The 15,724-nt window shown below is 35.2% G+C and overlaps 1 protein-coding gene across 1 annotated transcript in view; it reads left to right on the top strand.

Moving 5' to 3' along the window:
• Window positions 1-12,605, top strand: part of ZNF782 (zinc finger protein 782) — a 65,854-nt gene extending 53,249 nt beyond the window's left edge. Inside the window, exons 4-5 of the mRNA XM_045882386.3 lie at window positions 3,257-3,352; window positions 9,563-12,605. Coding sequence (XP_045738342.1) covers window positions 3,257-3,352; window positions 9,563-11,436 — 1,970 coding nt within the window. The 3' untranslated portion in view covers window positions 11,437-12,605. The remainder of the gene's footprint in view (window positions 1-3,256; window positions 3,353-9,562) is intronic.
• The last annotated feature ends 3,119 nt before the right edge of the window (window positions 12,606-15,724 follow it).

The raw sequence follows: 15,724 nt of genomic DNA, 5'->3' as shown, positions 1-15,724 counted from the left end.
AGGGAAAACCATTTAAACAATATTTATGAAATGAACTTACTGTGGACAGGATATAGTTGAGTCATTTTTTAACCATGGACCAGTCTTCTATAGATGGGAATTAGGTCATGTTAATAATATTGTTCAGTTTTTCTTTGTCCTTAGTTACTTTTCATCTACTTGTTTTATCAGTTATTAAGACAAATGCTGTTACTGCCCAGCTGTAATTGTGGATTTGGTTATTCTTCTAGTTTTAACAGGATATGCTTTATATACTTTGAAGTAGTTTCATAAGATGAAAAAATATTTAGGATTGTTTTGTCCTCTTGATGAATTATTCCCTTCATCATTGTGCAGTATTTCTCTTTATCCCAGATAATATTCCTTTCTTTTGAATTTTACTTTGATATTAACAAAGTCACTCAGACTTTCTATTAATTATGTTTGCTTGGCATTTTTTTGTTCTTTTTACTTATAACTTACCTGTGTCTTTAATGTGGATTTCTTGTAGACATCATGTATTTGGATCTGGCTTTTATATCCAATCTGTCAATCTCTGCCTTTTAACTGCAATTTACATTTAACATTAAATGAACTGTATATGGCCGTGTACTATTTTTGCAGTCTGTTTTTTCCCATTTTTCTACTTTTGCTGCTTTCTTTGGATTAACTGTATGTTTAATGATTTCATTACATCTATGTAAGTGGTTTATAGCTGTGCCTGTCTTATGTGGTTATGTGGTTACTTAAGCATTTACAGCATACATCTTTAACTTAACACAATCTGCCTTCAAATATTTTTTTACTACATTTATGAGATTTTTGTAATTGTCCATTTTTTACCTTCCATCTTTTGTGCTGTTGTCACATATTTTACATACACATACATATATATAATATATATGTTACAAACCTTACAGTGTATGGTGGTTGTTATTTTAAAAGATAATTTACCATTTTTTAAAAGTTCTAAATATGAGAAAAGTATATTTTATATTTATATCAGATTTCCAGGTTGTGGTGCTCTGTATTTCTATGTATAAATCTAAATTTCCACCCAATAGCATTTTTTTTCTGTCTGAAGAATGTTTTTAGCTTCTTCTGTAATGTATGTCAGTTGGTGATAAATTCAGCTTTTGTTTGTCTGAAAATGTCTTATATTTGCTAAATATAGAACTATAGGTTGACTTTTTTCTTCCAGTATTTTAAAATTGTCACTTCATTGTCTTGTGGCTTATATAATTTCTGACAAGAAGGAGGCATTCTTTGTTCCTCTATCCATATTATACCTTTTTCTAGCTACTTAAGATTTTCTCTTCATCGAGTGAGATCTTGCCATTTGCAATTACATGGATGGACCTAGAGGGTATAATGTTAAGTGAAATAAGTCAATCAGAAAAAGACAATTACCATATGATTTCACTCATATTGGAATTGAAGAAACAAAACAAATGAACAGACAAAAAACAAGAGAGCAAACAAAAAGAACAAACTCTTAAATGCAGAAAACAAACTAGTGGTTGCCAGATGGAGGTGGGTGAGGGGAAGGATGAAACTGATAAAGGGAATCAAAAGTACATTTATCTTATTGAGCACTGATAATACTGATAATATATTGTTAGCTACTAGTTTTGTTGTATTTTAAATCTTTTGAGGCCTTTTCTGGTATGTAGTTAAGTTATTTGGAATTAATTTGATTATTTCAAGGATTGCTTTAAGCTGTGTTATGTTAGATTCAGAGCTTGCTTTAGGACTAATTTGACTCTTATATTAAGCAATAAACATCCTTCTGGTACTCTTCCCAGTTGGCCATGAAGTACGAAATTTTTCTACCCTGTCTGGTGGCAACAGAAGCTTCCTACATCTGTGTATGCTTTGATAATTTTCTCAGCCTACTCTTTTTCACTCGTCTTTCCTCTTCCTTGAGTATTTTTCTTACATACTTGCATAAGTTAGTACTTAGGAGACTCTTCTGCAAATCTCTAAGACTCCATATCAGTACAGCTTTTTCTTCTCTAGTATTTCATCCTTAACAATTCTAGTTGTCATGACTTCCTTAAAATTCAGTTATGTTAGGGGCGCCTGAGTGGCTCAGTCATTAAGCGTCTGCCTTCGGCTCAGGTCATGATCCCAGGGTCCTGGGATCGAGCCCCGCATCGGGCTCCCTGCTCTGCGGGAAGCCTGCTTCTCCCTCTCCCACTCCCTCTGCTTGTGTTCCCTCTTTCGCTGTGTCTCTCTCTGTCAAATAAATAAATAAAATCTTTTTTAAAAATTCAGTTATGTTACTTCAACTTACTGAGTCAGCTAGGCTTTCTTGGTTCTTTTGTTCTGTGAGTTAAACTCTTCTTGGCAGTAAGTTATGTGATAAAGGAAATTTTCAGCTTTTAATGTTTGTGGGCCCTGCTCCTGGGCTCCCAGAGAAGCTATACTTTAACATTTACTAAGACTAAAATGACTTGACAAAACCTCAAAGCATTAGCTCTGTTTCTGCCCCGAGCACACATTGTACATCTGCTTCAATTAAAAAAAAGGAGCATTCCAAACAAAAGATAAGAAAAACAAAACCAAAAAAACTCTCCCTGGTTCCCATAAGATTAAAGTCGTACAGCCTTGCATATAATAAAAACATAAGATAAAGTCTGTAACTTTCTGGAGTGTCCTTCATCTTGATGATTTGTAACTCTATGTCAAGAACATATATAACCCTGCACGAAATGTTCCTTCTCTGGAGCACTCCCTTGCTTGTGAAGATTGTGTATCCCTGGCAGTTGTCCTAACTTGGGCTCAAATAAAACTCTTCCTTTCTCTTTAAAATTTTTTAAAGATTATGTTCATTTTGTATCAACACGTGATAGTCATAGGACTCACCTCATTTGATTTCCTATTGTCAGGTATTCCTGTCTGCACTGCCTGGTGTCTAAAGTCTAATAACCATTTTATATAGTTTGTACACTTTTTTAGATGTGTGATATGGAGAAGTAAATCAGTTCCTTTTACTCTATTATGGCCAGTTTGGAAAGTCCTTCTGAAATCTCTTCTTTAAAACACAGACATTGAGCATTTTAGAATTTAATATTACTTAGGCTTGTGATTTGGGGGTTTAATAAGATTGATCCTTTATAAGCATTAGAAAATATTTTTTGTGATCACTCTCCTCCCAGAAAAGTTGTAGTGAGCACCCTGAATGTGCCATTTTTGAAACTATACCTTCCTTCATATTCAGAAACAGTGAAACATATGCAGCTAACTCAAGTGCTAAATTATTTCCCATTTACAGGGTACTGCTTTACAAAACCAGAACTGATCTTCACACTGGAACAAGGAGAAGATCCATGGTTATTAAAGAAAGAATTTCTAAGAAAAAGCTCCCCAGGTGAGTTATTGAATACTGGCAGAAGGCATCCAAAAAATTAGATCCAAAGTGATCAGCTAAAAAAAAACAAAAACAAAAACAAAGCGATCAGCTGGAAGTGAGCAGTTTAAAATGTTTTTCAGCACTGTCCTTTTAGAGGATTTTACATTTTTTTTTTTTTTTAAAGATTTTATTTATTTATTTGAGACAGAGAGAATGAGAGAGCATGAGAGGGGGGAGGGTCAGAGGGAGAAGCAGACTCCCTGCCGAGCAGGGAGCCCGATGCGGGACTCGATCCCGGGACTCCAGGATCATGACCTGAGCCGAAGGCAGTCGCTTAACCAACTGAGCCACCCAGGCGCCCCGGATTTTACATTTTAAATTATAAAAATAATAGATCTAATAAAATGTGAAAGGGGCCAGCTAACACAAGGAGTAGGTTGTAAGCATGAGCATATTCTCATCTTTTTTTTAATTTAATTTTATTTTATTGTGTTATGTTAGTCACCATACAATACATCATTGGCTTTTGATGTAGTGATCCACGATCCATTGTTTTCGTATAGCACCCATTACTCCATGCAGTACGTGCCCTCCTTAATACCCATCACCAGGCTAACCCATCCCCCCACCCCTCCTCCCCTCTAAAACCCTCAGTTTGTTTCTCGGAGTCCGTAGTCTCTCGTGGTTAATCTCCCCCTCCGATTTCCCCCCCTTCATTTTTCCCTTCCTTCTCCAAGTGTCCTCCATGCTATTCCTTATGATCCACAAATAAGTGAAACCATATGATAATTGACTTTCTCTGCTTGACTTATTTCACTTAGCATAATCTCCTCCAGTCCCATCCATGTTGATGTGAAAGTTGGGTATTCATCCTTTGTGATGGCTGAGTAGTATTCCATTGTATATATGGACCACATCTTCTTTATCCATTCATCTGTTGAAGGGCATCTCGGCTCTTTCCACAGTTTGGCTATTGCAGACATTGCTGCAAAGATGGGAACTAAGTATTCCGTTTGAAGCTGAAAAGTTAAATAATGAATTCCATATTCTTAACAGTAAAAAGATAAAAACTAAGAAAAATTAATAAAGCTACTAAAATTGAGAATAGGCAAATTAGAAAAGAGAAAGGAACCATAATTTTTCATTATATAATAATGAGTTACTAGATGTCATCTAAATGTATAGATGATTAAGCAATTACATAACATAATTAGAAAGGATAACTACTGGAGCAAACTGCAGCCTTCCTAATTATTAGAAGTTAAATATGTGTGATAGAGCAAAGATAACAGACCTGTTACTAGTAAAGTTTCTTAGAAAGTTGTGTAGAGTCCCCAATAATATTATGTGTCAAGTATACTTCAAATAAAAAAAAAAAAGAGTGAGTCCCCAGGACAACTACCACATACCCCATTCATTGATTCTTTGTTACTCAGCATATAGTCATACTCATAGCTAAGATTTATAACATGAAATGATTGGTACAAAGCAAAATCAGCAAAGAGAAAAGGGGCAAAGTCCAGAGGAAACCAGGTGTGAGCTTCTAAGACCCCCAGCAGTGAATTTTGTCTACCTGGAAAGTTCATTAGAGACTAGGTTCTTGGGAACCATCTCAAAATCTAAGTTCACAGATGCCAGCCATGGGCTAATCTTGCAAGTCAGCCATCTAAGGGTAACAGTCTCAGGCCTGCTGTGTTAAACATGTTGCACGAAAGCTATGCAAACACACCACATAATATACGGTAAGGTAAGCATACCTGCCATATCAACTAATGTAAATGAATTAAATTCACCTATTAAGAAAACATGCTATCAGATTGTATCAAAGAGATATGCCTAAAAAGTAATGTATAAAGTTTGAAATATGGTCATGAATTGTTAAGCCAAAAGCATTTTAAAACTCAAATTTAATTACCTAACTAATACTTAAGAATCAGTTCATGTCAAAAACAGATTTTAAAAAAAAAGGATATTTTGATAAAGCTAAAAAAGTTTTTAAAGGACATATAAAAGTTTTGAATATTAGTGTACCAAATAAATTATCAACAAAACTATCACAGCAAAATTATCATAAAACAAAAACTGGCAAGAGATATAAGGAGAAGTAGGTATACATTAGATATAGTAGACCTTAATATGCCCCTCTGATTTCATACCAGACTCAGTGGAGTCTAGAATAAGGCTCAGAAAACTAGCCCCAGGTCAAATCCTGCCTGCTGCTTTTTTTGGTAAAGAAACATTTATTGGAACACATAGCCATGTCCATTTGTTTATGTATTCACACTACAGGGCAGAGTTGAGTAACATTGGTTTGAACTATGCAAACAACATAGGCTTTAACTGCTCAGGTTCTCTTCTATGTGGATTTTTTTCAAATAAATACAGTACAGTACTGTAAATGTATTTTCTCTTTCTTATGATTTTCTTTTCTGTAGCTAACTTTATCATAAGAATACAGTATATAATACATGTAATATACAAAATGTGTTCATCAACTTTATGTTATTGGTAGTTTCCATTCAACAGCAGGCTATTAATAGTTAAGTTTTTGGTGATTCAAAAATTATCATGCATATTTTCAATTGCACTGGGGGTTGGCACCCCTAATCCCCACATTGTTCAAGGGTCAACTATAATTGCAACAGAGACTGCATGACCAGCAAAGCCCAAAACATTTACTCTCTGGCCTTTTACAGAGAGTTTCCCAACCTCTGGTCTAGACATTATAAATATAAAATGAATCTATTAAGTGTCTTTCAAAACTCTATTCTGAAAACAAAGAACAAACCTCCTTTTAAATGTCCTTGGAACACTGAGAAAATGTAAAAGTATTTTGGATAACAATAAATTCCACAAAGTAGAGATAGTATTTTTCAATAACACTGTAAATTGCAAACAATATGAGAAAAGTTAAAATCCCTCTCTTAAAATCAATGATGAATATATATCTTTCAAAAACCTATTTTATCAAAAGGTAAATCAAAATTATACAATATTCAGAAAAAGTTCTTATTGAAAAACATGTCTATTAGAACCTTTGGACTGTAGATAAAGCAGTGCAGAATTTTTAATCTCATATACAGTTGACCCTTGAACAGCACAGGTTTGAACTGAACAGATCTACTTATACACGGATTTTTTTCAATAAATACAATAAACTACTGTAGATGTATTTTATTTTCTTAATAACATTTTCTTTTCTCTAGCTTATTTTATTGTAAAAATACAGTATACATGTAAATTACATATACAGTATACATGTAAATACAGTATACATGTAAATTACAAAATATGTGTTAATCAACTGTTTATCTTATTGTAAGGCTTCTGGTCAACAGTAGGCTATTAGTGGTTAAGTTTTTGGGGAGTCAGAAGTTATACACAGATTTCCAACTGCATGGGGGGTGGTCAGCACCCCTTGACCAGTTGACCTTTGAAAAACACGGATCAAGTGTCCTTTTTTTAACAAGCAAGGAAGATGTAATAAAAGTAAATAATACTTATATTATTATATACATATAATAATAAAAAATAAAAGATGTAATAAAAACTATAATAGTATAAATTATAAGGCAAAAGGTAGTCCTTGAAATAAAAGTAAATAAAATAGCTAACCTCTGGGGCGCCTAGGTGGCTCAGTTGGTTAAGCGACTGCCTTCGGCTCAGGTCATGATCCTGGAGTCCCTGGATCAAGTCCCACATCGGGCTCCCTGCTCAGCGAGGAGCCTGCTTCTCCCTCTAACCCTCCCCCCTCTCATGTACTCTCTCTCTCTCTCTCATTCTTGCTTTCTCAAATAAATTAATTAATTAAAAAAAAATAGCTAACCTCAGCCAGAAAAAGGAAAGAAAGCACTATTATTCATTATAAGTTTGGGGACAGGTTCCTACTTCTGTAATATAATCTTGGAATATTTTAGCCTATTTTATCTCTTCTGTAAACTCTTAAATCATTTGATGGATGTGTCAAAAGATAGTAAAATATCTGTGCCAGATACAGTTATTGTGCTAGATACGGTTATTGAATGAGATGAGCTCCTTTTCTCACCTGGATTATCATTCCCCCCAAAAGAATGGTCTGTTTCATTCTTCTACTTTGGTATGTATTATATGGTAAATATTTTTAATAACATTGTGGGTTGATTCCAAAATGAGATGGAGATAATTATTTCATATTGATTAATTCAGAAGACACTATTCATAAATTAATGCCCAAGTCAAATTTTTAGGATTTTTGAATCCTCAAGTGTAGATCAGCAATTGATCTGAGCCCTTGTGTGTGCAGAGCTCTCTAGGTAATTCTGAAGCACACTGCTTTTTATGGACCACTGACGTATTACGGAAGGATGCAAAGAATATCACAGTGAAGGTTTCATTTTGGAAAAGTGAGCAAATCTGCATAAAATATATTTCATATAATATAGGTACTGTTGATTAAAAGATGAACCAGTATTTTAAGTACAACCAAGAAAGAGAAAATGCTGCCCATTTAACTACTGGCTTGCCATCAATTTTAAGATGCCTCCTGATTTGGGTTATGATATTTACTTTAAAAATCATGAGTCACAAATATGGGTACTCTCTATATATCCCTTGTTGAAATGAATGATACAGGCAGAATGATACTTCTTTCAGATTTTAAAATAAATGTTGCTTAAATTTGTGAGAAGATATTAGAAGCCTTTCTGTTGTTAAGTTTAATGAAGATAGCTTTGCTGTACCTGAAGGGCATCTAGATTTATTATAGTCCTAAGACTAGAATGGAGGGCAATTTAGGGAAAGAGTGTGAGTATAAAGTTACTGCTGGAAAAGAACCATTTAATGGGGACTGATAGCAAGATTAGAGCAGAAAATACTTTGGACTGGTGGAATGGTAGCTAGAACACAAAATGAACATGTTAGTGTGAAATTTGCCCTGAATCACTTAAATCTTTCATCTCTTGGCACCTAGGGCAGTGTATTCAAGGCTTTCAAGTATTTTTAGCATAGGCCTGACGTTTTTGCTAGGAGTGTGGGTAGTAGCAGGGCAATAACAGTCAAATATGCATAAGAAAAATTTTTTTTAAAGCTTTCTTTTTTTTTAAGATTTTATTTATTTATTTGACACAGAGAGACACAGCAAGAGAGGGAACACAAGCAGGGGAAGTGGGAGAGGGAGAAGCAGGCTTCCCACTGAGCAGGGAGCCTGATGCGGGGCTCGATCCCAGGATCCTGAGATCATGACCTGAGCCGAAGGCAGACACTTAATGACTGAGCCACCCAGGCACCCCTATGCATAAGAAACTTATGGTGAATAAATATAAAGGATATTTGTAGTTTTTAGGGCCAGTTTGAAACATGATCCTTAAGGTTCTCACAGTCAAAAAAAAAAAAAAAAAACTAGATATGTTGAAAAACAGAATCAAAGATTGGGCAAGCAAGACTAGTTTGGGGAAAATTATGAGCAAGTTGAAAAGAGAAAAGTTAAGGTTTGATGACCAAGAGATATTCACTATTGGACAATAATAACAAAGTACCAGAACCAGGATAGAGCAGTGACTCCAATATAGGTGGAAAAATTACTTTAATGCCCATCATTTTTTTTTTATTTATACTGATACACTTATGTTTCTGTGAATGATACCACAGAGAGAATTAAAGCGTGGCAAACTTTTTTTCTTTCACCATGAGTTAGTTGGTACCGTTATAAATTAGTTTTAGTGTTTTGTATAGACTGGAAAAAATGGAGCTCCAACCGTAATCATATAGTCTAATGATTATGCTACCATTTTAATCTATATTTGACTAAGAATCTAGACTTGTATTTTTCCCTAATGCAAATTCTACCTCCGATAAATCCATTGGAAGCCTTTTAATCTACTTAGTTCCATAATCTTTGTTGAATTCATCCCATTCACTACTTTTTTCCTGTCTTTTCTGTTCCCAAGATCTAACTCTCTTGAATATATTCTCCATTCTCAATTGTTCCTTTCCTTTATATCTTCTTCTTTAACCAATTCTGAAAACTATATTTTAAGAGGCCAAATACGTATGTATATTTTTTTCTAGTTTCTTCTCTTGCTACTACAAAAAGCTTTTTTTTTTTTTAACAAAAAGAGACTATATACTTGGAATTACTTTATTGTTGGGAAACTGAGGCATCAAATACATAATAGGGCATATATCTATAAGTCCCATTCCATAAGAAGTGTGTTAAATATCTTAAAGTATTTTTAATTTTCTCATTTCTAGAAGACTCCCAACCTAATCAACTCTCAGAGAAGAGCCTAGAAAACCAAGGCAAATATTTGTGGCAAGTTTTATTCACCAACAAATCATTGACTACAGCAGAAGAGATTTCAGAAAAACCATGTAATCTGGACATAAACATTTTACCTGCAAGAACAATGCCCTATAAATTTGACACTACAGAGCCTACTTACCTGCGTCTCAGCTCATTGACTCCACACTGTCAGTATTCAAGAAAGAAGGCTCATGAGCTTACTGTATGTGAGAAATGGCTCCTCAGTATTAAGGAGGGCAGAACTAATACTGGAAAGAAATCATTTGTCTATAGTAAAAATGTGAAATCATTCAGTCATAAAGAGAAAGTCATTCAGCATCAGGCAATTCAGACTTTGCAGCAAGCTTCTGAGTACAATGAATGTGGAAAAGCTTTCCTTGAAAAGACTGCCCTCATTACATCTGGGAGTACCCACCCAAAAGTGAAATCTTATAAATTCAGTAAATTTGGGGGAAAACAATGTGATAAATCAACTCTTATAGTCTCTCATAGCAGTAATCCAGAGGAGAAGAGTCATTATGAATTTAATGAATATCAATGTACTGAAAACAGAAATAATTTCAGTAGGATCACTCAAAGAACTGACACAGAAGGGAAACCTTTCAGCCAAAAATCACACATTAGAGAACATCAGAAAATTCATGTAGGAGTGAAACCCTTTGAATATGGAAAGAATTTCAGCCATAATCCAGCCCTCCCAGTGCATCAGAGAACTCACACAACAGACAAATCCTCTGACTATGACACATGTACAGAGACATTAGGTTGCCAGTCAGCTTTCAACATACATCAGAGAACTCACATAACAGTGAAACCCTATGAATGTAATGAATGTGGAAAATCCTGTACTATGAATTCATTCCTGATTCAGCCTCTGGAAAGTCACACAGGGGAGAAAACCTACAAATGTCATGCATGTGGGAAAACTTTCAGTGAGAAGTCACGCCTAAGAAAACATCAGAGAACTCACACAGGAGAGAAACCCTATAAATGTGATGGTTGTGAGAAGGCTTTCAGTGCAAAGTCAGGTCTAAGAATACATCAGAGAACTCACACAGGGGAGAAACCCTATGAATGTAATGAATGTGGGAAATCTTTCAACTATAAGTCAATCCTCATAGTACATCAGAGAACTCACACAGGGGAGAAACCCTTTGAATGTAATGAATGTGGAAAATCTTTCAGCCACATGTCAGGCCTAAGAAATCATCGGAGGACTCACACAGGGGAAAGACCATATAAATGTGATGAATGTGGGAAAGCTTTCAAACTGAAGTCGGGTCTAAGAAAACATCATAGAACTCACACAGGGGAGAAGCCCTATAAATGCAATCAATGTGGGAAAGCTTTTGGTCAGAAATCACAACTTAGAGGACATCATAGAATTCACACAGGGGAGAAACCCTATAAATGTAATCATTGTGGGGAAGCTTTTAGCCAGAAATCAAACCTCAGAGTGCATCACAGAACCCACACTGGGGAGAAGCCCTATAAATGTGATGAGTGTGGAAAAACTTTCAGGCAGAAATCAAATCTCAGAGGACATCAGAGAACTCACACAGGGGAGAAACCCTATGAATGTAATGAATGTGGAAAAGCTTTCAGTGAAAAGTCAGTCTTAAGAAAACATCAGAGAACTCACACAGGAGAGAAGCCCTTTAATTGTAATCACTGTGGAGAAGCTTTCAGCCAGAAGTCAAACCTCAGAGTACATCAGAGAACTCACACAGGGGAGAAACCCTATAAATGTGATAAATGCGGGAAAACTTTCAGCCAGAAATCAAGCCTTAGAGAACATCAGAAAGCTCACACAGGGAGTTAAGTATATGAATGTAAAGAATATGGAAAAACTTTGAGCCAGAAATCAAATCTCACAATATAAAAAAGAAAGAGAACCCGATGGATAGAATAAACAAGTGCAAGTTCCTCTGCAAGATACATACCTTCAAAAACATCAGAGAACTTACACAGGAGAGAAATTCTTGGAATATATTTTATATGGGCAGTCTTGCAGCCAGAGTGCAGTCCTCATCATGGATCAGAGAACTCACCCAGCAAAGAAATTACAAAGATAATGTGAGAAGTACTCTGTACTCAATCCTCAGAAAACTCACACTGCAGAAAAGGTCTGGGAATGTAATAAAAATGTGAAAACTTTGTGTCAGTTATCAAAATTTACTCATCATCAGAGAAATGATAATGAGAAAACTGAGAATGTAATAAGTGTTTGATAACCTTTAGCCAAAAGCCAGCTTTCTCAGTACAACAGAAAATACTTAAAGGTTAAAGAACTCACAGTATTTCAACACAGACAAAAAAATGAAATAATGGATGTGGGGAATTCTTCTATTACAAATCAGCCCTCAATTTGACTTACACAGAAGTAATCCCCATATGCCATATAGACTATTAATTGTTCACCAATAACCATTTACTCTTTTCCCTCATGCCACACCTCGTCCAAATTTCTCAACCAGTATCATCCAAATGGGGTCATATTAATAACCTCTGGCTAGTAGGATGTGGATGTGGGTGTCAATGACCAGTCTCATTTAATACATTCCTCAAATTCTCAGTTTTTCTCCTGTCCCTTATCAGAATGGAGTGGAGATTACTACCAGTGAAACCATGGGGCTCATGCACTGAAGATGGGAGAATACAAGATGCAAGGAAACAGGGTAAAGAGTGACTGGAATGGAGTTTTCTCCTCCATGTACACCACCTTTTTGCAGCGAGGAAATAAACTTGTTCTCTACTGAGTTTCTACAGGCTTGGGTATACTTTATACTAACATATACTCACCAACCCTCAACTAATAAAGCCTATGAATATGATTTCTGTGGATATCTGAACTCAGCATATATCAGAAACCTGACACAGGAGAAACCCCTGACAATATCCTGAATGACCATAGTTTTTATCCACAACAACTCCTCATCGGTCAGGTAAATATCAGTGGAAGAAATTCAACATTTCAACATACCTAGGAAATATTTTACCAAAAAAATAATATTTCATTAACTATCTGATAATTGAATTGTAAATGTATGAAAGTTTTCAGCAAGTTATCAAACTTTAATCTTTCTCAGAATGTGTTACAGGGGGAGAATCTATCAATTTGAGAAAGGTAAGTAATAGCGTCTGCTTAGAAATTGTTCCATAAGACTATTGTTTCATATTCATTATGAAAACAAACATAACAATATTGATAACCTAGACATTCACTAGAATAAGATGCTTTAGAAGAATAAGAAATAAATTGCATAAACTGAACAGCATGGAATGTATGTGAATATTTTCTGAGTTCTCTATTTTTTATCTATGTGAGTTTGTATACATGCCTGCCACTTACCAGGTATTTATATGTGTACTGGAACTCAACATCATTATAATAGAATTATGTACCCCTTGCTCAGTAACTGTTCTGACATCAGCTACATTTTACCACATGTAGATTAATAACAAACCTTTTACAGGAAATAGCTGAAAAGTCAGAATCCCATACTACATTTCATTTCTCCTTCTTTCTTTCTGACATGTGCATATAGGAAAGACTATTGTTACTAAACAGTTTCCTTTCAAAGAAGCCAAACAATGTTTTGTGTGTACTTTTATATTATCTCAGGGTCACCAATACATTTAAAACATATGCCAAAATATGGAAAGAGCCTAGATGTCTATCAACAGATGAATGGATAAAGATGTGGTATTCACACACAGACACACATACACATACATATCCAATGGAATATTACTCAGCCATCAAAAAGAATGAAATCTTGCCATTTGCAGCAATGTGGATGGAACCAGAGGATATTATACTAAGCTAAATAAATCAGTCAGAGAAAGACAAATACTGTATGATTTCACGCATGTGGAATTTAAGAAATGAAAAAGATGAACATAGCAGAAGGTAAGGTAAAATAAAATAAGAAAACAAAGAGGGAGGCAAACCATAAGGGACTCAACCCTATATAGGGAACAAACAGAGTTGCTGGAAGGGAAGTGGGTGGGGGGATGGGGCAACTGGATGATGGGCATTAAGGAGGGTACTTGAAGTACTGTGCACTGGGTATTGTATGCAGCTGATGAATCACTAAGTTCTTCCTCTGAGACTAATACAGATTTAAAAATTATAATGCAATAATAATACAAACAACCTAGTTAAAATGGGCAAAACAGAAGATTAAAACAGGCATTTCAGAAAAGAAGATATATAGATAGCCAATAAATACTAGAAAAGATGTCCAAAGCTTTAGTCATCAAGGAATGCAAAATAAAATTGTAATGTGATAGTATTACAAATCCCTTTGATAGTTCCTTATAAAGTTAACGGTATCATACCTACAAACAACAATTTTAGTTCTAGATATTTGCCCCCAAAGAAACATACACTGTACCAAAAAATTTTTTTAAGTTTTTTTAAAGAATTTTATTAAGATGTTCAAGGAGTTTTTATTCACAGTAGCGCCAAATTAGAGCCAAAATGTCCATCAACAGATAAATTGTGTAAATAGTGATATTACCTTACAATGGAATAACACTCAGCATAGAAAGTGCTACTAATGGATGTATCAACATTGATAAATCTCAATAAGGTTAGTCTGGGAAAAGAAGCCAAGCACAAGAACCTGTATGATCCCATTTCTATGAAATTCTAGAAAAGGCATCTAATATAGAGGGATAGGAAGCACATCATTGGTTGCCTAGGAGTGGGGTTTGGGATTCACTGGATAGAGGAACAAGGGAATGTTCTAGTGTGATGGAATGTTCTATATTTAGGTTATGATAGTGTTTACAAAGCTGAATAAGTGCCACTCATCAAAATGTACAAAAAATGCATGCACTTTATTTTACATAAATTATGTGTTAGTACAGTTGATTTTAAAAATCATAAAAGTGAACTTTATTATGTATATTATGAGACCCAGCATGTGCCAAGGGGCTTATTGACTTTACTACTTGGGTATTTATTCCCTTCCCCCTCCTGTTTGGCTTTGACCTGGGGCAAGTCAGTTCTTTATGTTCCTCAGTTTCCTCATTTGTGAAAGGTGCATAATGATAGTAATTACCTACAATCCATTTTGGGAGCATTTTCTGAATTAATCTATGTCAATCACTTAAAACCAAACCTGGCACAGAGTAAATGGGCAATAAATAATAACTCTCATCATTATTTTACTAATGCTAAAAATCAAAGTGAATGTGTTCTTTAAAAAAGCTTAAAGCAAGATTATAGTTCATAGTAAAACAAAAGGATAAACTAGACCTAAAGGAGACTTAGCCTTGATTGGATGGGAGTTCCTCACATTATGATGGCATCAATTTTTCTAACTCTATCTGATGACACCATCCCTAAAGTGCTTGAAACCTTGGGCTCTGCTAACTTGCTGACATGACTAAGCCCAAAACATTAAGTGTCTAGTTCCCAGGAAATTGTTTTTGAACAAAGACATAAAAAGCCCCTACCGCCAATGAGTCTACATCTCCCCCTTTTCCCCTAATATTCTCTCTGATAGAAGTTTTTAGAAGCCAGAACTAAGAAGTATTGTCACTTGGGTTCTCCGCTACAGTCCAGGGTAGCAGGCATATACACAAGATGTATAAACATTCTAGAAAGAAGCCACACTTGAGGATAGTACTAATAACACAAACACACACATACACACTTTCTAAATGCTTTTAGCATATGATACCACCACTGCCCTAAGTTGTTTCCCTGTTGTATTGAAAGTGATTTCATGTGTGACCAATAATGCCTTTTAACACAGGAACTACATCCTGAGTTCTTTTGCATAATGGAATCACATGGTGACTGCCATAAAAAAAAAAAAAAAAAGGACTCAGAGATCTGCCCCTGACTTGTCTCTAATCATGGGCAAAAGCCATGAGGTTTCACATTCTTCATCACAGGTGTGTCAGGACCTGGAAAAAACACCATTTCAAGTAGTAGAAGATCCCCTGCCAGTGTATGGAGTTCATGGGGGCATGACTTGGGCCACAGTTTGAGAACTCATCTTCTGGGTTGAAGGAAAATTTTAACAAGGACTTGAGGAGACATTGAGCTCAATTTTCAGAGGCCCTTCCATATTCCTAAGAAAAACTTATTC

The sequence above is a fragment of the Mirounga angustirostris genome, unplaced genomic scaffold (assembly GCF_029215605.1).
Source record: "Mirounga angustirostris isolate CCGP_5_RB_7025 unplaced genomic scaffold, mMirAng1.0.hap1 SCAF_15, whole genome shotgun sequence".
NCBI lineage: Eukaryota > Metazoa > Chordata > Mammalia > Carnivora > Phocidae > Mirounga > Mirounga angustirostris.
This window is presented reverse-complemented; position numbering and strand designations above follow the sequence as displayed.